Source organism: Cnephaeus nilssonii (assembly GCF_951640355.1).
Source record: "Cnephaeus nilssonii genome assembly, chromosome: 4".
Lineage (NCBI taxonomy): Eukaryota > Metazoa > Chordata > Mammalia > Chiroptera > Vespertilionidae > Cnephaeus > Cnephaeus nilssonii.
Genome location: NC_137075.1, coordinates 2,475,018 through 2,499,365, shown reverse-complemented (window position 1 = coordinate 2,499,365; position 24,348 = coordinate 2,475,018). Strand labels below are relative to the sequence as shown.

At 50.5% G+C, this 24,348-nt stretch overlaps 1 protein-coding gene across 1 annotated transcript; it reads left to right on the top strand.

Moving 5' to 3' along the window:
- The first annotated feature begins 8,847 nt into the window (after positions 1-8,847).
- Positions 8,848-23,650, top strand: INSYN1 (inhibitory synaptic factor 1). Its single transcript, XM_079768247.1, has 3 exons — positions 8,848-9,425; positions 9,804-10,523; positions 19,355-23,650. The coding sequence occupies exons 2-3, from the start codon at positions 10,368-10,370 to the stop codon at positions 20,072-20,074; spliced, it is 876 nt and encodes a 291-aa protein (XP_079624373.1). The 5' UTR covers positions 8,848-9,425; positions 9,804-10,367; the 3' UTR covers positions 20,075-23,650.
- The last annotated feature ends 698 nt before the right edge of the window (positions 23,651-24,348 follow it).

Sequence of the window (24,348 nt, the reverse complement as noted above, 5' to 3'; positions counted from 1 at the left end):
CTTAGTTTATTCCGAGGTATCTTAATTTTTTTTGGTGCAATGATAAATGGAATTGTTTTTTGCATTTCTCTTTCCGTGAGTTCATTATTGGTGTATAAAAAGGCCATTGATTTCTGGGTGTTAATTTTGTATCTTGCTACATTGCTGAATTCACTTATTAGGTCCAGTAGTTTTTTAATGGCGTCTTTGGGGTTTTCTATGTATAGTATCATGTCATCTGCAAATAAGGAGAGTTTTACTTCTTCTTTTCCAATTTGGATTCCTTTTATTTCTTCTTCTTGTATATGGCTAGCACTTCCAGTACTATGTCGAACATGAGTGGTGAAAGTGGGCATACCTGTCTTGTTCCCATTCTCAGGGGAAATGAGTTTAGTTTTTGCCCATTGAGTATGATGTTGGCTGTAGGTTTGTCATATAAGGCTTTTATTATGTTGAGGCATAATCCCTCTATTCCCACTTTGCTGAGAGTTTTTATCAAGAAAGGATGTTGGATTTTGTCAAATGCTTTTTCTGCATCAATTGATATGAGTGTGTGATTTTTGTCTCTCAAATTGTTTATGTGATGTATCATGTTTATTGATTTATGGATATTGTATCATTCTTGCATCCCCGGAATAAATATCACTTGGTCATGATGTATGTTCTTTCTAATGTAATGCTGAATCCGATTTGCTAGAATTTTGTTGAGGGTTTTGGCATCTATGTTCATAAAGGCCTATAGTTCTCTTTCTTTGTGGTGTCTTTATCTGGTTTTGGGATTAGGGTAATGTTGGCTTTAGAAAGAGCTTGGAAGTGTGCCTTCCTCTTGAATTTTTTGGAATAGTCTGAGGAGGATAGGTTTTAGTTCTTTGAATGCTTGGTAGAACTCCCCTATAAAGCTGTCTGGACCAGGGCTTTTGTTTGCTGGAAGGTTTTTGATCAGTGCTTCAATTTCTTTGGTAGTTATCAGCCTATTCAGGTTTTTTTATTCTTCCTGGTTGAGTTTTGGGAGCTTGCATTTTTCTAAGAATATGTCCATTTCGTCAAGGCTGTCCATTGGGTTGGAAAGAGTTGTTCATAGTATTTTTTCATACTCCTTTGTATTTCTGTGGAATCAGTTGTTACTTCACCTCTTTCATTTCTGATTTTGTTTATTTGGGTCCTCTCTCTTTGCTTCTTGGTGAGCCTGGCTAGAGGTTCATCATTTTATTTATCCTTTCAAGGAACCAGCTCTTGGTTTTGTTGATCTTTTCTATGTGGTTTTTTGTTGTTTTTTCTCTATGTCATTTATTTCCACTCCGATCTTCATTATTTCCTTCCTTCTTGCTTACGTTGGGCTTTTCTTGTTGCTCTCTTTCTAACTCTGAGTTGTAGGGTTAGGTAATTTATAACCATTTTTTATTGCTTTTTTGAGGTAGGCCTGTAGAGCTATGAACTTCCCTCTCAAGACTCCTTTCACTGTGTCCCATAGATTTTGGATTGTTGTGTTTTCATTGTCGTTTGTTGCCATAATGCTTTTTATTTCTACTTTGATCTCTTTGATAACCCAATCATTATTTAATAGCATGCTATTTAGCCTCCAGGTGTTGATTTTTTTCATTGTTTTTATTGTAGTTGATTTCTAGTTTTATGCCATTGTGATCTGAGAAGATGCTTGGTATGATTTCTATCTTCTTGAATTTGAAGAGACTTTGCCTGCGCCCCAATATGTGGTGTATCTTTGAAAATGACCCACATGTACTTGAGAAGAATGTATATTCTGTGGCTTTGGGGTGAAATGTTCTGAAGATGTCAATTAATTCCATCTGGTCTAGTGAGTCATTTAGGATTGCTGTTTCTTTGCTTATTCTTTCTTTAGAGGATTTGTCTAGTGGTGTTAGTGGGGTTTTAAAGTCCCCTACTATGACTCTATTGCTGTCAATCTCTCTCTTGATATCCTCCAGAAGTTTTTTTTATGTATTTTGGGTGCTCCTGTATTGGGTGCATATATGTTTACCAGATTTATATCTTCTTGTTGTATTGCTCCCTTTAGTATTATGAAGTGGCCTTCCTTATCTCTTGTTCTTGTTATGGCCTTCACTTTGAGGTCTTATTTGTCAGATATAAGTATTGCTACCCCAGATTTTTTTTTCATTTCCATTTGCCTGAAAAGCCTTTTTCCATACCTTCACCATTAGTCTGTGTGAGTCCTTTGTTCTGAGGTGGGTCTCCTGTAGACAGCAGATATATGGGTCACGTTTTCTTATCCACTCAGCTACCCTATATCTTTTGATTGGGGCATTTAATCCATTTACATTTAAAGTTATTATTGATAGGTACTTGTTTGTTGCCAATTTTATTCTTTATGCCTGTGTTCCTTCTTCCCTTCCTATTTCTTCTTTTTATAGCAGACCCTTTAGCATTTCTTGCATTGCTGGTTTGGTGGTTATAAACTCCCTTAGTCCTTTTTTGTCTGTGAATCTCCTGATTTCACCATCTATTTTGATTGATAGCCTTGCTGGGTACAGTATTCTTGGATTCAGACCCTTGCTTTGCATGACTTTGTATATTTCATTCCATTCCCTTCTGGCCTGATGTGTTTCTGTTGAGAAATCAGTCGATAGTCTGATGGGAGATCCTTTGTAGGTAACTTTCTGTCTCTCTCTGGCAACCTTTAAGATTTTGCCAATCCTATCTAATAATAGAGTAACATGTAAATTACCATCACTCTGCTACGCCCACGATTGGGCGGCGGGAGGCTGGGGGGCGGGACTCAGGGTGGCCTATCCAGCCATTGAGAGGCATGGATCCGCTGCCACTGAGAGGGGCTACCCTGCTGTTGAGAAGCACAGGGGGCAGGACTCCCGCCCCCTGTGCCTCTCAACGGCTAGATCCGCAGCCGCTGAAGGGGCCTGCCGCGGACACCCAGCTGAGCCGCTCAATGGCAGGGTAGCCAGGTGTCCACGGCAGCCCCCCTCAGCGGCTGTTGAGAGGCGCAGGGGGCGGGATTCCCACCCCCTGCGCCTCTCAACAGCAGGGTAGCCCCCCTCAGCGGCTGCGGACCATCAAAAGTGGGGGAGCTGGGTGCCTGTCTGCTCTGGCACCAGCGGACAGGCACCCAGCTCCACCGCGAAAAGCGAAAGCGTGTAGGGGACCCTACACGTGCATGATTCAATCATGCCCTGGGCCTCTAGTTTAATTATAATGTGTCTTGGTGTTGATCTTTTGGGGTTCATCTTGTTTGGGACTCTGTGAGCTTCTTGGACTTGTGTGAGTTTTTTCTTCTTCCCAATATCAGGGAAGTTTTCTGTCATTATTTCTTCAAACAGGTTTTCTATCCCTTGCTCAGTTTCCTCTCCTTCTGGGACCCCTATTATGCAAATGTTGTTTCGTTTCGTGTTGTTCCAATGTTCCCTCCTGTTTTTTAAATTTTTTCTCCAGTTGCTGCTCTGCTTGGGTATTTTTTCCTACCTTGTCTTCTAGCTCACTGATGCAGTCCTTCACTTCTTCTAGTCTACTATTGATGCTTTCTATTGTGTTCTTTATTGAAGCGATGTCATTTTTCATTTCTTCTTGGTTCTTCTTCATTTCCTCTTGGTTCTTACACATATTGTTGAATTTGTCTTCCATCCTTTTCAGCGTCCTTATGACCATTGCTCTAAATTCTTTCTCTGGCATATATCTTGCCTCCATTTTGTTTGCTTCCTTTTCCAGTGATTCCTGCTTTTCTTTTGTATGGGTGCTGTTTCTTTGTCTCCCCATGATCACTCCTCTCAGGGTGTCTGGTTATGTAGCTCTGTCTCTCCTGCATTGACTTAAAGGCACAAAATACAACACAACAAGACACAACACATAGGGCACCAAACACAAATGTATTCTTGATACCAATAACCCCAAACAAAGGTGACTACCAGGAAAAAGAGAATTAGGAGAGAAAAAAGAGTGCAAAAAAATTATATTGAGAAAAGGAAAAAATGTAAGAGAAAAGAAAGAAGGGGAAAAATATATGTATATGGGTGAAAACTCCAAAAACCAACAGCTAATCCAAAAAAATTCAAACAACAAACACTCTGAGATGAATGCAAACAACTAATCCAAAATATGCAAACAACGAACACCCAAACAACAAACACCCAGCTGAATCTGAGGAAGCACAGCTTATTTCCAGAAGATACGGTCAAAGAATTGGATGAATAGGGAAATGGCCACAATTCAGTATAGAGGAGGTAGAAAGAGAATGAGTGTATAAGAAGAAAAGTAAAAAACAAACTACAGCCCTAACCGGTTTGGCTCAGTGGATAGAGCGTCGGCCTGTGCACTGAAAGATCCCAGGTTCGATTCCAGTCAAGGGCATGTACCTTGGTTGCAGGCACATCCCCAGTAGGAGGTGTGCAGGAGGCAGCTAACAGATGTTTCTCTCTCATCGATGGTTCTAACTCTCTATCCCTCTCCCTTCCTCTCTGTAAAAAATTAATAAATTAAACTTTTTAAAAACTACAAAAAAAGAGAAAATATATATATAAATTTTAAAAATATATAAAAATATTTAAATATATATATTTACCCTTTCTTTAATCTATCTATCTATGTATTCATCTATTATTAGAAAAGGAGCATAGAGAGTAGATAGGCCTGAGTTGGTGATTGGAAGTAATTAAGCTATTAGTAGAAGAAGAGAACAAGTGAGGAGAGGAAAAACAGAAGCAAAAAAAAAAAAAAAACCTAACAATCAAACAAACAACAACAACAAGTCAGAAAGAAAGAAAGGAAAAAAATTTGCCTAGTGAAGAAAGAGAAGAGAGAAGTGTGCATGGATTTGGAGCAGGGGAGAGGAAATTAGATATATGAGTAAGATCAATTTTTAACAGGGAGTAAAAAGAAAGTATAGAAAAAAACTAAAGCAGGAACAGGGTAAGAGAAACAGGATGAAAAAGGGGAAAAGTGAGGAAGAGAGTGTGGCATAAAGAAAAAATTGAGATAGAGTAAAATAATGCTAAAAGAAAAATAAAAGTAGAATGTAGAACACTAATCCCAGAATAAAATAAAATAAAGAAAAAATAAAACTTTTTTAAAAGGTAAAATAATAATTAAAAATAAAAATATATTAATAAAAAAGTAAAATCAAGAGAGAAAAGAATATTTTAGTTTCTTAAGTAAAAGATAAAAAATAAAAAAAGTTAAGTAGTGAAGGTCGTTCACTTCCTCTACGGTTCTGCCTGGCACATATATTTCCTGTCAGGTAGTCAGCACAGTGTTGAAGTTCCCTGCGATCCACTGCTCCTGTTTGTCATAAGCCACAACCTTGTTTTCAAGCAGGTGGGATCTCTCTGCTCACTTTGTTTCTCTGCCTGCCTTCAGTTGTATTTACACAGCGTCAATTTCTGACACAACCCCTGGGTGGCAGTGTTTCTGTATTGATTTCTGGGACTAAATGGCCACCACTACCCAGTGTTTAGACCAGTGATGGCGAACCTATGACACATGTGTCAGCACTGACACGCGTAGCCATTTCTGATGACACGCGGCCGCATGCCGAGGATGAAACATTTGCTGCTCCTGAGGATGAAACATTTGCGATTAGAGTCTTGGAGTTAGTTTTTTCCTCAAAGTGACACACTACCCGAGTTATGCTCAGTTTTTTGGTGAAGTTTGACACACCAACCTCAAAAGGTTGCCCATCACTGGTTTAGACTCTTCTTTCCCTGTCACACTTAAGACTTGGTTGGAGGGACGGACTGACCCAGAGCTGGTTTCCTGCTCATCTCTCCTTATTCTGATCCCCAGTTTCCACAGAAACAACTTTCCCCTGCAGTCTTGGTGTGTGTTTTTAATTATTGGACTTAGCAAGCAAAAGCAACAAGGTAAAAAAAAAAAAAAAAAAAAAGACAAAGGAACTGTGCTGACTCGCATCTTTTTTCCCTGGCACTGTGAGGCTGGTTAGAACCTCAGGCTGCCTTTCTGGACACAGTCCCCCATGGCTGTGGGCTTATATTTGGAGTCCCCCTCTGCCAGCAGCCCTGGGGACCCCCTTCCACATTCGAGGGCTACACTTAGCGCAGGGCCGCAGATTTGGTGGGGTGCAGTCTCCCTCTGAGACTCTAGTCCCCGCTGCACGCGTTTCTCCCTCCAGCCTGGATCCCAGATCACACCTCTCTCTAGGCGATCTCTGACCTTTCAGTCCATGGACTGCCTCACCAGCTGTGTTTAATTCACCAATTCCGGGTGGATGTTGTTCCATTCAGCTGTTCCTTCTCTCTGCGCTGTGAGAAGGCGCAGGGCCTGTCCACCTATTCGGTGCTGCTTTGTCTCCCCCTGGACAGACTTTCTAGGCGCCCGTGGCCAGGGAGGCTGGAGTCTCTGTGTTCCTCGGTTCGCAGCTGAGACAGCTGATCCCTGGGCAATGTTGTTGTAAGGTCCCAGGAGGTATCCGAGGTCTCCCTGGGTGAAGGTAAGGCTGGGCTTCCGACCACAGCCTCTCTCCCCTTCAGGATGGCGCAGTCTCTGCGGCAGAGCCGGTGGCTCCAGGAGAGATTTCAGCAGCAGTGGAGGCTGCCCGGTCAGGGGAGCCGGTCCGGCAGTCCCCAACAGTCCCTGGGAATATAGCTGTCCCTCACTCACAAATAGACACTCCCCGCACGTCCACACACTCTCCTTTCACTCTCACTCACACACTATCTTGCAGCCTGCCTTCCCGTCAGCCGCCACCTTGGGTTCCCTAGAGTTTCAGCTTTCATGACGAAGCACTCTGGAGTTGGATGGTGGTGATGGAAGCACAACAATCTCTGTCCTTAGCGTTTAAGTTCCCCATGGGCCAGCCTCAAATCACCATCCAGCCCATCTCCCTTGAACCCTCATTCACCTCTAGTTCAAGATCTCTACACCCTTGTTCGAACTTTTAACAGTATCACCTACTAGTATATTCACTAACTCCCACTCCTCACCAATTACTCATCCCTCAATGTCCAACAACTTAGCTCCTGCCACTTTCCTTACCTCCTCCACAAAACCTGCCCCTGTCACATCACCAGTGGCCTCCTATGGAGACTTTCCATTCCTTCTGGAAAGTCAGCAACTGCTGAGCACATGCTTCCCTCCTGGGTCTGAACACTCCTGTTCTCCTACCTCCCTGACAGTCCCTGTTCATCTCATTCAGGGACTCTTTCCCAAGGCTCTTGTCTGGACCTGCTACTTTGTATTTCTGTCTCAATTTCATCCCCCCTAATGATGACTAAACACAAAATAAACAAACAAACAAAAAACTCTCAGGCCAGCCATAGACCCATATACTCATGTCTTCAGGATATCTCCACCTGTTCCAAATTAAACTCCTCTTCCTCACCCAAGACCTGTTCTTCCCCTCTGTTCTCTAACAGAATTGCTGGTGCAACCATCTACTCAGGTCCCCACGCTGTAAGTTAGGGTCCTCCTGGACTCTCCCTTCCTCTTAAAGTTCAACCAAGTCCTGCCATGTTCTTCTAAATTATTTCTCCAAGCATCCCCTCCCCTCTGTCCCTGCTTCCATCCCGGTCCTTCCTCTCTCAGTTCCATTCCAATATCAGCCTCCTAACTGGTCTCCTCCCTATGGTCTAGCCTCAGATCCACCAACACAACACCTCTGAAGAATCTTCTGGGTTCCTTCTGCTCCAGAATAAAATCCAAGCTCTAACCATGGCCTCCGAGTCTCTCCAGGATCTGTTCTTCCTCTAATGCACTTTCCACAGAGCTGTCAAACGGTATTTCTAAAAGGCCACAGTTGAAACTCCCCTCACTTCTGCATCTGAGCCCTGCTGTTCCTCCCCGTTGCTGCCTGGAATGTCAGCCCCAGCCCCGCCTGCCTCCCGGTGACTGCCACCGGCCAGCTCCTACAGCTCAGGGTGGCCTCGCAGGAGAGGCTGCCAGCCTGGGCCTTCCCAGCTCTCCCCGCCACTCACCAATTGCTTCTAGAACTTGCTTTTGTCCTGTGTTTACCACCCTTCAGTTTACTCCGGAGTGTTTCCCCAGGAGCTGTGAGCTTCCGAAAACGTTGCTTTTTCCTTCCTGTACCCCAGAATCTAGCATATGGGGTATGGTGCACAGAGGTGCTGAATAAATGTTGAGTGTCTAACCGTTAGACTTACCTGTCATCTGCGGAGCCTCCAATTCCCAGCCCTCCAGCCAGAGCTTGGCTCACCGTAGGTGCTCAGTAAAAGCTGCCCATGTTTTGTTTCCTAAATTAATCTGATGTGAGGCAATGCCTGGGGTGGTTTGAGGTGTGATAGAAGGAAAGGGTCTGGATGCGGGAAACTTAGCCAAAGGGGAAGCGAGGGGTGCAGGGCGGTAGGGGAAGGGCAATGGGGTGTCTGGACAGGTGAGGAAGAGCCAAGTCCGCAGCCTGCCGTCCCTCCGGGCCCCGCGGTCAGCGGATCCAGCCGGGCCAGTGCGCTCCAGCCCCGCCAGCGCCGGACCTCTCCGGTCCCGGGCGGCGAGGACCCCGCTCTGCGCTCGGCTCGGCTCGGGAGGCGTGTGTGTCGCTTTAAAAGCTCCCTCCCCGCGCGGGGCGGCCCTTCCTGCCGGCGCCGGGCGCGCACAGCCGCGGAGCCCGGGTCTCGGAGGGAGCAGCGCCCGCCGGGCGGCCAGCGGTGGGGGCGGGAGGGCGGGCGCCGGAGGCGCGAGACGACCCTCGAGGAGCGGCCCAGGCCGCGGAGTCCGGCCGGCGGGTCGGGGCGCGGCCGCGGAGGGAGGCCCAGCCCCAGGCGGCGCCCGGTGCCCCTCGGACCGCGGCCCGGCGCCGGGGGCTGGCGAGGCGGCGAGCGGGCCGGGAGCCGGCGGGAGGCGGCCGCCGGGCACGGGCTGCGCCCCCGGTGCTCCCGGCCGGCTGGGCCGCCGCGCCTGCTCCCCGCCGCCCCTCGCCTGCGCGCCCCCGGCCGGGGCCAGCGGGGCCAGTCCCGCGGCCGACGCCGCCTGCCCGCCTTTCCCGGCCGCCGGCCGAGCGCGGGGCTGGGCTGCTCCGACCCTCGCGGCCTCTCGGGACATCCGGGGTCCGGGCGGAGGGCGCCCGGGGCGCCCAGAGGTGCCCGCGCCCCCCGTTCCGGACTGGGCCGTGCCGAGCCCGGGGGGTGCCGGGCGCGGGCTGAGCGGATCCCGGCGCCCTCCGACCCCCGCTACTCTGGCTCACGCACCGGGACGCCCCGCGCCCGGGTCACCTGTGGCCTGAGAGCCCGGACCCACCAGACCCTCCTCCCCCGCTCCCCCCCGGCGCCTGGCGGGGTTTGGGGACATTTGTCCTGCCCCCCGGCAGGGAGCGCAGAAGCCCCGCCCCTCCCACCGCCCATATGTCTCCCGGGGCGGCTCTGAGGACCTCCCTGAGGCCCGGGGCTGAAGGGTCCAGAGAGAGAAGCCCGCCCTAGGGAGCCTGGGGGGCCCCCCAACCTCATCTTGGGGCTTGGCCCCCGCGCTACTCGGAAGGCAGGCCGGTGCCCCCACCCTCGGTGAGTCCGGGTTCTGAGGGAAGGCTGGGCTGGGAAAGGGAGGGTCTGCTGGGAGCGAGGGCACCCTGGGGGCACTGCGAGGGAGGACAGAGACGGGAGACCCTCTGGTGAGCCTCCAGCGCAAGGCCTGGCTGGGGAGGGGTGTTTGGGGGGACCCATCACAGGCTGAGGACTTCTGCCTCAAAAGCAGGGGCTCCCTCCTTTTCTTCCCAAAGAGGGGCTGTGCTGTAGACCATCTGCCTCCACCACCCCTCCCCACAAAGAAAAACAAATCCCCAGCGAGGAAGGGTGCCGGGCGGTGGAGAGTATGGAGGCAGCAGCGTTGCTGGCTGATGCTGCAGCCGGGGAGGGCTGATGCCAGGCTTGCTCTCTCTGCAGGGGGCTGCCCTCCTCCAGTCCAGCTCCCTTCCCAGAGCTGTCCACATCTGGAGCCCCCTCCGCATCTGGAAGACCCCAGCCACAGTCCTTCTGCAGGTGTCACTTGCAACCAGAGACCTCTGCCTTTGCAACTGCCCGGGAACCGTGAGGGGATTGTGCTGCCTTCCCCAGTCCCAAGGGCATCTCTTACCCGTAGTCCCTGCAGAGTCATCCCCCTGCCTCTGTGTCCAGACTCAGCCAGACATCAGCCCAGCATACCTATAGGCACTTCAAGTCCTGAAGGCCTCCTGAGACCCAAGACCCCTCCCCCTGCCCTTCTGTGTCCTCATCTTGGCCCCTTGTGTCAGATTCTGTCTCCTTCTGGGTGTCCCATTCCCCATCCAGAGGCAAAGGAAGCGGGGTGGCAGGAGTCAGGGGCTGGGTGAGGGCCACCCAGGGCCAGCGTAGGCTGGGGGGCCGTTAAGATGTGGAGCTGTGCCTGGCTGAGGGGGGCTCTGTGGAGGCAGACGCAGTGTGTGCCTGGCTGGAGGGAGTATGGGCAGGCCTGCAGCCACGTGGTGAAGGATGAACATCCGGGGCACCCCGGACCTCGGGCAGCCCAGTGACGACCCCAGCAGTGGCGGTGAACGTGAGCGGATTCGACAGCGCATGAAGATGGTTATCGGGCAGCTGGAGGGCATCCTACGGGAGCTTAAGGAGGTGGCCAAGGAGCTCAGGGAGGTGAGTGAGGGGCCAGACGGACCCTAAACCAGTTTTCCTGGGCCTGGCACAAAAACATACTCTGGCATATATGTCTGTGTGTGTGTGTGTGTGTGTGTGTGTGGGTGTGTGTGTGCCACTCCGCTGGGTACCTCCATCTTGTTCTCCTTTCTCCAAGACTGCTCTGCTAAAAATTTCACAACAGCCCAGGGGAGTGGGGGGTCTCAGTGTTGCAGAGAGCATTTGGACAGCACGTAATGGGCCCATGGCTCTGTGGTTATGACTCGTCTGCCAAGATAGCCAATAAGGACTGAGTTCCACAATAATCTCTTCTGGAGCCTAAGCTTTGACCTTTGACCCCACCATCTGCTGGTCACAAGGGTCCCTGGGAGAGTGTAGATGGTTTAATGAGGCAGTCCCCACTGCTTGGAGCATTCCCCAGATATTACAGAACACTTGATCCTGAAAAAATTAGGTCCTCCCTGCCCTGAGGTAGGAATGAGTCTCGGGAGCTGCTAGTGGGTATCAAGAGTTCCTATGTACATTGGCAGGGGCAGGAATCTACTCTAAAGGGATGTATCCCCATCCCGTAGTTCTGAACATTTTTGGCCAAGATTGAAAAGTCACCCAGAGAGCCTAGGATGTGTATCCCTCTAAGTGGAGCCCGATTTAATTACCGCTCCCCACATTGCTCAGGTAATGAAGTACACGTGTCCTCAGCCCTGCCCCCTGGGCTGTGTTTGAGCCCAAATGCATGATGACCAGGGTTCTGAGCCACTGGCCTGAATTTTCCCACCATTATGCCAGCCAGGTGGGCTTTAGGCAAATTCCAACTCCTTGTAACCAGGGCCCCTGCAGAGATGGCAGGGAGAGTGATTGAATTGGAGTTATGGGTTCAGACTCTCCCAGCCAGATGTGCAGGGAGATGGGGGCTCTAGGAAGATTGAGGAGAGGGGGTGATGGTGGATACCAACTCCAGACTGGCAAGGTGGTCTTCTAGCCTGGCCCAAGAGTCAAGGAGCAGGGGATGTTTTAATCTTCAAAGTAGAGATTTGGTCCAGGAACTAAGGTTGGGCAGGCAGCCACTCTGCCCAGAGTCAGCCTCATGGAGCCTGCCATGAAGTCCTTCCTCAGGAGACAGGAATGGCTGTTGCTACAGGCAGAGAGGTGTGGTGCGTCTGCCCATGAACTGGCCTGGCCAGGGTGTGGGCTGAACATCTCTGGGGAATGCCATTTAGTGGTCAATGCCTATGAGTAACTCCTCATTGGCCCGAAGGACTACCATCCCCACTTCATGCCTCCCCACCCTCCATCTATTTCAGATGTTCTGTGGTTCCATCAGTCATGGGAACTGTCCAGCGTCTCCGTCTTGAGCAGGGGCATGGGGCCTATGGCCCAGCAGGCCTCCCCGGAAAGAACCGGGACGGACTCTAAGCCTGGGGTCAGTTTTGATATAGTACAGAGCATGCTCCCACTGACCAGCTGAGCGTCTTGCAGGCATCTGCTCTCCCCACCCCACCCCCACTCCCAACAGCCAACCAGAGCTTGAAGGCCTCACACAGGTCATCCAGACCAGCCTATTCATTTACTGTTGAAGAAACTGAGGCCCAGAGAGGGATAGGGGCTTGTTGAAGGTCACAGAGCCTACCAGGGGTACTCAGTAGAACTCAGGTCCTGATTCCTGCTCTGGGGCTTCAACAGGTGGGCTAATGAGCAACCTCTTTCCATTTTGTTAGGGACCTTCTAGACATGAGACCTTATGCTCATGCTGTGATACTCTGAGGGGGTGCCCTTTAGGGAGTGAGGCAGGAAGATCAGAAGCACTAGGATTTACTTGTAGATCTTTGAGATATCCTCTCCCTCTCTTCTCAGCACACACACTCACCCATTCCCATGTCCTGAACAGCAGAGCTTCAGGTTCACGGACTGTGCAACCCAGAGGCCTGAGCCAGGACAGAGAAAGATGAGTTCCCTCCTCCCATACCCACTATAGGCCATGTGCCTCCACCCAAGACTCTGGCAGGTTGCTATGGCAACCAGAATCTACCCCGTATGCCACCACCTGCCCGCTGCCAATGGCACCCAGCTGGGAAGGGGGCAGGTCTCAGAGCTTCCCCATCCCCTAGGCAGGTCTAGAGATGAGGTGATGGGCAGCACCAGCACAGACTTCACCAACTGAATTCTGTTCTCAGGAGGGTGAAGCACTTAGATGTGAAGCCAGGATTTACATACAAGACTGCCAGAGGGCAGCACAGGGTGCTTGGTAAGGGAGGAAGGCCAGCAGAGAGGAAGGGCTTAGCTGTGTCCCCTCTGCTATCCTCTTCCTCCATCTGCTGCTCCCTTCCCCACATGCCATGGATCATAGCAGAGCCTCCTCATCCTCTTGAGCATCATAGAAAGATGAGAAGCACTAAAGCACTGCTCCCCAGGCCCCCGAGCCTCAGTCTGCTCATCTCTGAAATGGGAATGATGATAATCATACCTCAGAGTGAGCTTACAAGGATGTATTGGGGGACCAACACCTACTCACACCCCTGAAGGATTTGGCGTTCCCTCTCCCATACCTCTCCTGTTCTCCCAAACTCCTGGCTCTCCCCAAGGGATAGGGGGCAAGTTCTGTCCCACGATTGGGGAAAATATTTTTATGGACTAAGTGAGGTGAGGAATGTAAAAGTGTCTTGAAAGCAAAAATTGTGCTGCAGAGGATGTGAGTCAATAATTAGCTAGCCTTCATTTCTTCTAGGTCCCCAGTACTCCAGGTGCCAGGCCAATCCCAGCAGGCTCTCTAAGCTCCTCAGATTTCTGTGGATCATAATTTGGAGAAGCAGCACAGCCTAGACCAGTGATGGCGAACCTATGACACGCGTGTCAGCACTGACACGCGTAGCCATTTCTGATGACACGCGGCCGCTGAGGCGGCCGCATGCCGAGGATGAAACATTTGCAAAATAATCTTTTTTCCTCAAAGTAACACACTATCCAAGTTATGCTCAGTTTTTTGGCGAAGTTTGACACACCAAGCTCAAAAGGTTGCCCATCACTGGCCTAGGGGCTGAGCTTGGGCTTTGCAGCCAGATGTCTCTGGTTCACATATGATCTTCACCGCCTTCCTAGCTGTGTGAACTTAGGAAAGTTACTTTACCTCTCTGTGCTTTTGTTTTGCATCTCTAAAATGAGGATACAGAATAGTATGCCTCCTCATCCTCACCAGCTCTACAGTGGTTGTGAAGATTAAGTGTGATATTATATACAATGTACTTCACACGGTGATGGGCACAAAACTAGCTCCATATCTGTTAGATATTATTGACAAACTGTTCTAGCACTAGTCTGCTCCTCAGCTCTGTGTAAGCCCTTGTTCTTTTGGAGTCACATTGGCATCTTAGCCATGATCAGGGAGGTCAGGCCCAGGGCCCTGCAGCAGGCAGTCCTACCCTCTTCTGGCGGAGGAAAGGGGTTGGTGATGGGGTTGGGAAGCAGGTCTCCAAAGACATGGCGTTTGAACCAAGACCCAAAGGAAGTGAGGATACATACAAGTCAAATGGACTCCTGGAAATGAGCCTCCTAGCAGGGGGAAGTGTCCTCGGCATGGTCAGGATCAGCAAGGAAGCTGATGCAGCTGGAGCCGAGGGAACTAGGGGGAGGAGAGCAGGAGGCCAGGGCACACAGGCATGCAGGCCACAGTACAGAGTTTGATTTTGTCCTCTGAGAATCCCACATACACTCCAGGAATCTCATTGTGTTTCTCGGTGGGAATCTGCCTCCCCACTGTGCTCCCTGTTCCCTACTAATTGGGAGCCCACAAGGGCAGCGGTATAGGACCTTATTCTTGGCCCCCAGATGTTGAGCTTACCTTGAGTAGGTACTTGGCCTCCTCCTTGGTTACCCCTTCCTCAAGATGTCACTCAGCATGGAACTCAAAATGTTCCTGTGTTGATCCCTAGTATCCCTCACATCATCACTGGCGATTGGGTAGGATATAACTTAAGGGCACAGTTGCCCACCTTGGTCTGAACACCTCCAGAGGATGGAGGGTGGGCAAAACCCTTTTGCAGCCTGGAGTGGCAATGAAGACCCCCACCTGATTTTCTTGGGGATCAGGCGCATGCAATTGTGCTATCCCATCGGCAAGGTGCTGTATATGAGGTAGCCAGGAGAGCCATGGGACACACAGCAGGAGATAACGTGGCCCAGCCAGGAAGCAGCTGGAGCAGGAGAGGCTGGGGATCACAGAGCGGTGCCAAAGTGGGTCAGCTCCATCACCCACAGCTCAGCAAGAATTGTGCGGATTTTTTCTTCTTCTTCTTTTTTTTTTTTTTTTTCGCCTCCCTTTTCCCTTTGCATCCTCCTCCTCCAGACAGATTCACGAAGCTCCAGGGCCAATTAGGCCAAATTGCATGATGAGAGTCAAGAATCACAGTCACCTCTCTCCCCCTCCCCAATGCCACAGCCCCCAGGAAGATAAATAACGTAATCACAGAATTAAAAAGTAATCAGTGGTCATAAATATTGCAGAATCCCTAGTTATATAACCAGCTGCCCAGGGAGCTAGGCGGGAGGGAAGGAGGTAGCAACTTGTCAAGAAAAGTGAGGGGCCAGAGGTGAGGGGGAGGACAGGAGAGAGAGGTTGTAGACTCCCCAGTCCTCGGACCTCACTCTAGGGTTTGATGGAGCACATCCATGCTTTTCTTGGAGAGGCAGCTAGGGCTGGGGCAGGCAATATTGTGGTGTCCAGGACCATGGAGCATTTTCTCAGAAAAGAACCCCCCCCCCAGCAATTTTTATTAAGATGTCTCAACTCATCTATTCATTCAATGGCTGCACTGTAGAGTACCAATCGCTACCAAACTGGGGGTGCATGGTGGAGGTGCACTTCCAGGCCCACTCCTTGTGAGGAGAAGGTATCAGCCACATTGTAACCTATATGCTCAAAACATTGTGGCAGTTATAAATACTAGATAATGTTTTAAGGGAAGGTATGAGGTGCTTTGGGAGCCTTTCATAGGAAACCTGTCCTCAACTGGGGATCAAGGAGGACTTCCACAGGAAGTGAGATAGAATGAGTTAGAAAGGTGTGAGGCATTCGGTGAGGCCCAGAGGCAGAGGTGAGCTCGGGGTGTGTGTGTGCAGGTGTGGTGAGGAGGCAGGCTTGGTGTGGGCGGTGTTGGAGGTCCATGAGTTTGGGGAGCACAGGAGTGCTGGAAGTGGAGGGGTGCCGTGGTCCTGTTGGCTTTTTGGAAAGTTCCCTGGATGCACTAGATGAGTGTGGATGCAGTTGTTCAGGTGAGAGGAGCTAAAGCTGTGACCAGGACAGAGGCTGAGTCAGGACCTGGGCCCCCCGGGGGATTCTGTCTCAGCCCTCAGCCCTGCCCTTCTCTCAAGTGTTCCCTCTTGCCTCCCCTTGAGCAGGTGATTCATGTTCTTAAAAGATCAGGCCCAGGAGTCAGGACTCCTGACTTCTGGTCTCAGGTCAGCTCATTATAGCCTCTGGGCCTCAGTTCCCTATCAGTAAACTCAGCAAGAAGGGGACTCAGCAGTGTCTCCAGTCCCTTCTGGCTTTGAGGTTGTAGGATTCTGTGATTTTTATGGTTTCGTTTCTCTCTCCATTCCCCCTCTCCCCTCTTTTATTCTGTGTGTATAATTATTTTGCCTGTACTCTAAGACAGTCTCAAGTTACATGCAGGCAAAATGGTTATTAAATCTCAGGCAGAAATTACAGATTTCAAGATATCCAGAGAGGCGGGTAGCATAGCGCCTGCCCCACACCTGCCCTCCCATTGGCCCCGTGAAATGAGAGGCATCAAGGACAGGTAGGGTTATGGACTGACCAGGCTCTGTATACAATCTGGGTACCCTGGGCATCTCACTTCCCTTTCTGATCCTTACTTAGGTCATTTATCAAGTATGTTTGACCTACACCACCTAATGAACTGAGCCAGATTTTCCTGTGAGCCTCAACCATTTGGCTTTTAGAACCTCTTCTGTTTCCATCTGGAAACAGCCCTACTTCACTGAACATAGGTGCCACCCATGTGTTGACGTTTGAAAGGCCCAACATGTCCCATCATTCTGCCACAGGCACGGAAACATCCCCATCAGAGTGTCATTCCTTTGGTGAAGAACTGGCTTCCATCAACTCTTGGGGCCGGTACCTGGTTACGTGTTGGCTCTCAATGTCCATGGTGGATATATTGTTTTACATGCTTTCTGTGCATTAAGTTATTAAATCATCACAACAGCCTAACACGTAGGTACTATTAGGATTCTCCTTGGCTGAGGATACTTACGCACAGAGACATTGAGCAACCTGGCTAAGGTCATAAAGCTAGTAAGTTGTGATGCCAGGGTTGGACCTAGGTGTGGCTCCAGAGCCCAGGTTCTTAGATGTTTATATGTGCTGACTCTGCAGTTTAATGCACATTCATATCTGTTAAATCCCCACCAACTGGGTGAGTCGAAGAGCATCATCCCACTTTATAGGGGAGGAAAATGAGACTTCCCTCCACACCCCCAGGGTGGAACCAGAGAGGGCGTTCTAAGGGAGGAGAGGAAGGGCCTGAATATGAAGGCCACCTGAGAAGGGTCTCTTGGATGGGGGAGTATGTTCAGGCCTGAAGGCTTCAGAAATCCTGCCCTGTGCTCCCTGGATCTTCCTCACAGGATGTTAGCTTCTGGGCCTGGCCTAGCCTCAGCCAAATCTGTGCCATAACAGCCAGGAAATTTAACTCCAGATTCCTGCTAGTGTTGCCTTCTCTTATGCAGCAGCAGACTATCAGCAGCTGGCTTGCTCTGGGGAGTCTAATTGGAGGGTGTGGCTGCCCAGAGGTACAGGCCACTCCTGAAGCCAGCAATGCCCTGAGGTGCTATTTCTTCATCAGTTTAAGTATCAGGTACCTCAGTCAGTGGTTCTCAAAGTTTGTCCTCAGACCAACAGCAGCAGCACAGGGAAGCCTGTTAGATCTGTACCTTCTCAAACCTTACCCAGAACCTGCAAAATCAGAAACTCTGGAGAGTGGGCTGATACTCATTCCAGTTTGAGGCCAGGGTCCTTACCATCCCTCAGGTGTGGATTGGGTTGAGCAAGGACTTCTGGGGGATGTGACCTTCTCTGTGGTAGGGGGAGTCATTGGAGTGAGAGACATAAGAAGAGGTGGCCAGATTGGAGGGTGGAGCCCTGTGCCCATTGCCTACTCAAGCCCAGAAATCACAGTAGCACTTGGAGCAGTGTGCAGTCTTGCAGGGGTGTGGCGAAGGCAGTAATCTCAGCTTCCCCAGTGACTGGTGCCTCGGCCCATTATCTATGATCTCAGAAGATGTGATCTCATGGGTGGAAAGTCTGACACATAAGTAGGTGCTCAGAGATGGGAGATAATATCACTTTTATCACCAATGCCCCACAGAACCCTTCCCTAGGATCACAGTGATGAAAGGAACCTTGGAGATCAACCAGTTCACCCAACTCCCCATTTACAGATTGAGAAACTGAGACCTAAGTGGGAAATTAACTGACCAGGTCACCTGCGTGGGGTCTCTGACCCCCTAACCAAGCAGACATCCCAGTGACCCAGACTCCTCTTGACCCCTCAGTTTTGTCTTTGCTTTCTTCTTTTGCTGTGGGGCATTCCTCACCCCCACTCCTCACCAAATACCTAGCACATCCCTGGACAGCTGTGGTCCTCAGTAAAGTTTTGTTGATTAGGTAATCAATTAACTGGCTGATCTGACTCCAGGTAAGAATACGGGAAGGGGCCCTGGGCTTGGTGACTCACTGCACATGCCTTTGTCTCTGGGTCTCTTGGTTCCTCCACTTTGCTTTTGATGTTTTGCTATTTGTGTTTTGGGCCTGAAGACTCCCTCCTCCTCTTGGTTCTCCTTTCCCTATCATCTTCATTCCTGACTCATGTGCTGACAGTGGCCAAGGTCAGGGGATGTCCGGAGGCAGGGCTGCCTGCATGGAGTCAGAGCTTTAGTCTGTAGAGTGGATGGGTTGCAGCTGAATTGTCTCCCCTCCCATCCCAAGTGCATTTAACAGGCACCTCTGGGCCCAGAATGGATGGGTTTTTTATTGCTTACCAAATAATGCTTGTTGTATTCATTCCCCAACAAGCCGGGATTGATCTCCAATCATCAGAGGCCAGGGAGAGGAAGGAGGCAGAAGGCTCTGGGGGCGGGGGTGGAGTGATGGAGACCCTTGAGGGACAGCACTGACCAGCTGCACAGGCTGGCCCAGAATGCTTCCTCATGGTCACCCCATATCATTTTCCACCTCTCCACTAAGTGGGTTGGCTGGAGTCTCTCAGCCCTCTTTATTTTTTATTTCATTTTCTGATTAAATTTATTGGGGTGATACTGGTCAATAGGATCATAGGTTTCAAATGTACATTCTAAGATACATGATCTGTACATTGCATTGTGTGCCCCCCACCCAAAGTCAATCACCTTCCATCACTATATACTTGGCCCCCTTTAGCCTTTACTACACTAATCCTTTCATCTATTAACCACCGTCTTTAAATAGCCCCTTTCAGTCATGGGAAGATCAAGCTCTGAGCACCAGAGCCTATAACCCCCTCCACCTTCCCCTCAGAACAGCAGCTGGCTATGGGGAGAGGGCTATGTGAATGGATGGAGTACAGTCCTCCACCCAAGAGACTGAGGAATGAAAAACAAGCTCTGTTCACCCTGGTCCAGTTTGGGCGCTTCACAGAGCAAACAAGCCTGTGGCCTCAAGTCCAGTCGCCATCCTGTAGGGACATCATCAGGGGGGATGTCACGGAGGGGGCACATGCTCACACCCAGGTGATGTCAGGTCTGGCCTGGCCGCTCTAATGCTTCTGCCCTTCCCTGGACAGGTGGTGAGCCAGATAGATAAGTTAACCTCCGACTTCGATTTTGAACTGGAGCCAGACGACTGGACCACCGCCACTGTGAGCAGCACCTCCAGCAGCGACAGGGCCGGTGTCGGCCCCTTTGACCTGGGCCATCTGGACTTCACGACCGCTGACATCCTCTCAGACAGCTGGGAGTTCTGCTCCTTCCTGGATGTCTCTACCCCTTCAGATTCCATGGATGCCCCCGAGCCAGCACGAGCAGGGGCTGGTTCAGACTACCGGCTCATGAACGGTGGCATGCCCATTCCTAATGGGCCACGGGTGGAGACCCCAGACTCCTCCAGTGAGGAGGCCTTCAGCACCGGCCCTCTCAAGGGGCAGCTGCCCCAGCGGACCCCAGGCACGCGGGAGAGGGTGCGCTTCAGCGACAAAGTGCTCTACCATGCTCTGTGCTGTGATGATGAAGAGGGGGATGGTGAGGAGGCAGCGGCAGAGGAGGAGGTGGGCCTGTCACCAGAGCCTCTCAATACAGAGGCCCATGTGAGCCCCCTCAAGCCCTCCCTGGCCCCCAACAAGCCAAGGCGCTCTACACTGACTGGCCGATGCTCAGGCCCCACCTTGGCCCCCGAGCAGACGCGAAGGATCATGAGGAACAGCAGCACCCAAACGGTGTCAGACAAGAGCACACAGACAGTGCTGCCCTACACAGCCTCCAGACAGAAAGCCAAAGGGAAGAATTAGGGGCCGGAGGGGACTGGGGTTGGGTGGGGGAGGTACATAGAGTTATAAATATATATATATATACATATATATACATATATATTTAAACAAACACAGTCATAATAAAATTTTAAAATGCTGAGGATCCAGCCCCACAGGCCCCAAAGCTTTCTCAGAGCTCATCTTAGGCACAGAGATGCCTACTTCCCTACTAGGTTCCAGGAAGTGTTTCTAGAACCTTCCTCCCTTCCTTCCCATTGCAGTCCTCCTGAAGGGGGTGTCCAAATGTCAGGCTGCTGGCCTGGACCATGTCCTGGAGGGATTCATCTGCAGGAGGCATGCTCTCAAGGAGCAGTGTCCAAAGCCAGGGCTAATAGTATGATGTGGAGGAGACTGAGTGGCATCACTGAGTGGGTGGCTCCATGCTCAGCCTTGTCCTCTAGAGATCAAAGACTCATGGCAAAGCCCCAGTGAGGCCCTGAGTGCTGCTGAGATCCATGTGAGAAAAGAGGCAGCAGCCACCATGGGCCAGAGATAGGCCCCTGACCCCATGACTCACTCATGGCTCCTTCCTGTCAGCAGGCAGGCAGCCCCAGGAAGGAATCTAATGCCCCCACTCTACTGCTGCTCCTCCACACCGGGACCCTGAGTTCACTTTGGCAGGTCATGAATGACACCAACAGAGACATATGGGAGCCTAGAGGTACCAAGGCTTCATCTGGGGCGTGGTCCATACAGAGACAGCATCTGAATATCATTGGGCTAATAATCCCAACCATTGCCACATTTACTGAGCAGATCTCCATGTTGCTACTGTGCTAAATATATTGTATAGCATAATCTAATTTAATTTTCACAGTAGCCTGACAAGACAGGAACTATTGCTATTTCCATTTTTCAAACGAGAAGAGTGAGATTCAGAGAAGTAACTGGCCCAAGGCCACAGAGCCTGTGCCCCTCCGCCCCCCTCCCCCTGAGCACATGGCTTCCGCTGTATCTGGCTCTGCTCTCTAGTAGCTGTGTGATCCTGGGAAAGTCCATTTGCCTCTCTGAGCCTATCTACCTCATCTATGAAAGGGTTCTGATAATGTTCATCTACCTCACCAACTGCTGTGGGGCTTCACAAGATGGGGACGTGGTAAACGCCAAGTCACTGGATATGTGTTGTGGTCAGTGGCACCCCAATCAGATTCCAGTGTTTCCCGGGCTGGGATCCCTGAGGGGCTGGGAAAGAAGCCACTGCCTTCAACTGGGCCACAGCTTGATGGTCTCCAATAGCTCAGAGCAGGGAGGAAGTAGTGATGTCACTGCTCAGGGCCTCCCTGACGCACACTCAATGAAAGCACAGGTACAGCCTGCCGGGGACTGTCAGGAGGGCCTCTGGCCCCACACCTGGGCGCCCAGGAGAGCATGGCAAAGAGGTACTGTCCAGCCCCAGTTTGGGGCAGATGCCGGGGATGCTATCAGGATGAGACAGGCCGGGCCTCGGAGGCGTGCTCTGCAGTGTTGGGGTCTCCCCTTGGGCCCTAAATGGCCAGCCAGGGTGCAGCCTCCAGAGTGGAAACACAGCGTAGCTGCTCCTGCCCAGACCTGAGAATAAGAGGTTGAGCTCCTCCCTCAGTCCCAGGAAAACTCTTGGGCAGTGGTATTGATTAGTGATAGGACCCTGGCTCAAAGGATGTATGCCAGGGGCTCCCCTGAAGGATGGCCGGCTGGGTCCTGCCCTACCTGACAGTGAAGAGGGGCAGGCCCTGCCCAGGTATGGGCGCATCTAGCTTTGGGACTCATTTTTGCTCTCCAGTGGCAAGATTGTTTGTCTCACAGCTTTACAACAGTAAAAAAAAAAAAAAAAAAAAAGACATCTGCAGAGAGCACGCATTTCATCAGGAAGAAACTGAGAGAGCCCTGTGGAAGGCATTGTCCTCTCCTGGGAGACCCCACCCCACTCCCTCTGTGTGATTTCATGTGGCCATGGCTAACACCCAACACCTGGCTACTTGCTCCAAATGGGGCAGTAGTGTGAGGCTGTCCCGGAGGAGGGGAAAGTAGGTATTGAAGTGGGCATAGGTTTTCAAAGGCCCAAAAAGTACTTGGCTACCCTTGTATATATGCCACAACTAGTCTGGGCCTCACTCATGGGCCTCCGGGGTTTTCTTATGACTTGAAAGACAGAATGTGGTCACCTATGCAAAGAACTGTGACTATCAGAGCTGGTGAGCACAAAATACACTGCTTCAGAGTAGTGAGCTCCCTGTCCTGGGGACTTCCTCCAGACCTACCTGCTCCTCCAGGTAGTCTCTCACTGCTCTTCACCATCTCTTTGCCAGTCTCTGGGGTTTCTTCACCCAGAATGTCCCATCAGATCTCCCTGTTTACAGGAAGTCTTATTTTACTGACCACCTACTGTGAATTCAGACTTGTGACAACCAGTGCTGTGGGGGGGTCATAATCATAATAGCTCATGTTCATTGAGCACCTACTATGCAGTGGGCATGTCCTAAGCATAGGTTTTACTGCATTTATTCCACTCAGCAAATATGAGATAAGCGATTATATTTATATCTGTTTTCCAGATGAGGAACCTAAAGCTCTGGGAAGTTAATAACTTGCCTAAGGGCACAGGATAGGTATGGCACCAGGATTGATCCCAAACTCAGTGACTTGGTACTCAAACATATGCTATAGTCATATCCCTGGTGGAGATAGTGCCCTGGTCTCTGGGGGTGTGGGAGGAGCTGGGGTCTGAGAGCCAGATGGGCCTTTGGTGGGATGTGGGTATTGGGAGCAGGAAACCTGTGAATGCCATTCATTCTTTGGAGAACTTGGCTACTATTGACGGCTCTTGACACAGAGTCTGGCACCAAATGGATTATGTATTAAATAAATGTTTGCAGAATGAATGAATGAATGAGCCCCATTTACAGAGGGAGCATTCATTCAATCAGCTTTTATTGCAGGCCTCCTACGTGCCAGGTATCATGTTGCTTGTGCACATACATACACACAACTCCCCTGGGAGGGTCTGGTCTGGTGTGGCCCAGCACCTGGGCAAAGTCAAAACAAAGGGGTGTGGGGCTTCAGTGCTGAGAAGCCAGGGGTGGTGGTGAGTCCAGCCTGTGGTCCCTGGGAAAGAAGCCAGGAGCATAAGATAGGGGGCCGGCTTGACAAGGAGACCACTCTGGGAGTGAGTGGGAGGAGTGAGAGGAGGTCCTCAGCCTGACACCACTTTAACGAGGTGGGCACATTGCAGTGTCTCCAATGTCTGAGAATGAGGAGACCTCATTGTCTCCATTTACAGGCAAGGGACAGACCATGTAGTCTACAGAGGTCTGATGGGACCACGGAGCAGAAAGGGGGACAAACTATTCGGAGGCCCCAGCACCATCCCCCACCCTTAGAGACAAAGTGAGACCCTGTCAATGGAAGGGACAAGGGCCGGGGGGAGCCGGGAATTCAAGGCAGACACAGATCTCCACCACTACCCCTCCTAAATTCCCTCACCTCATCCCCTGCCACCCTCCATCTATCTTTCATCATCCAGCTGGAACTTGTGTAAGAAAATGACATTTATTAACCACCTAGTATATGGCAGGCACTGTGCCATGTTTTTTAGCTAACACTAAATGACAGATTTAGTTGCGCCCAGCACATAATAAGTTGTTCAGTAATTATTGAATAAATGGATGAACCACAATCTTTATTTTACAGGTGAGGAAGCGGATGAGCTAATAAGGAATTTGTTCAAAGTTGCACACAGAAATTGGTGGAGCTAGAGATTTGGAATTGTTATTATTTATTATTTAGACTTACATAAGAGCTGCTGTTTCTGGGACACGTACAATTTGATGCATTAGGCACTTTACATAAATTATCTTACCTACTTTACAGCAGCCCTCCAAATAACTGAGACCGTTACCATTTTACACATGAGAAAACAGAGACTCAGCGAGGTGGAGTACCCTGCCCCACATAAACAGCCCCTGTGCAGAAACAAGACCTGACTCTAGGCTTCACTCTGCTTACCACACGCCTAGCTTGCAAGGCCCTAGGATCCCTATCAGACATTGCCAGAGCCCACATTTACCCTTGGCCAACTGAGCAGTACTCACCAGGGCTCAGGCCTGCCCTCCTCAACTCAGTACTTGGGACCCTGGGAGCATTAGCCCAGGTTTCTAGAACCCACCCCAGTTCCCTGTGAGTCTGGGGCACTGACTAGGCAACCAACCCACACAGCTCCAAGTCCAGTGTCCTTCCCCCTTCTCCTATCTGTGGCAGAGCCTGCAAGACTAGGCTGC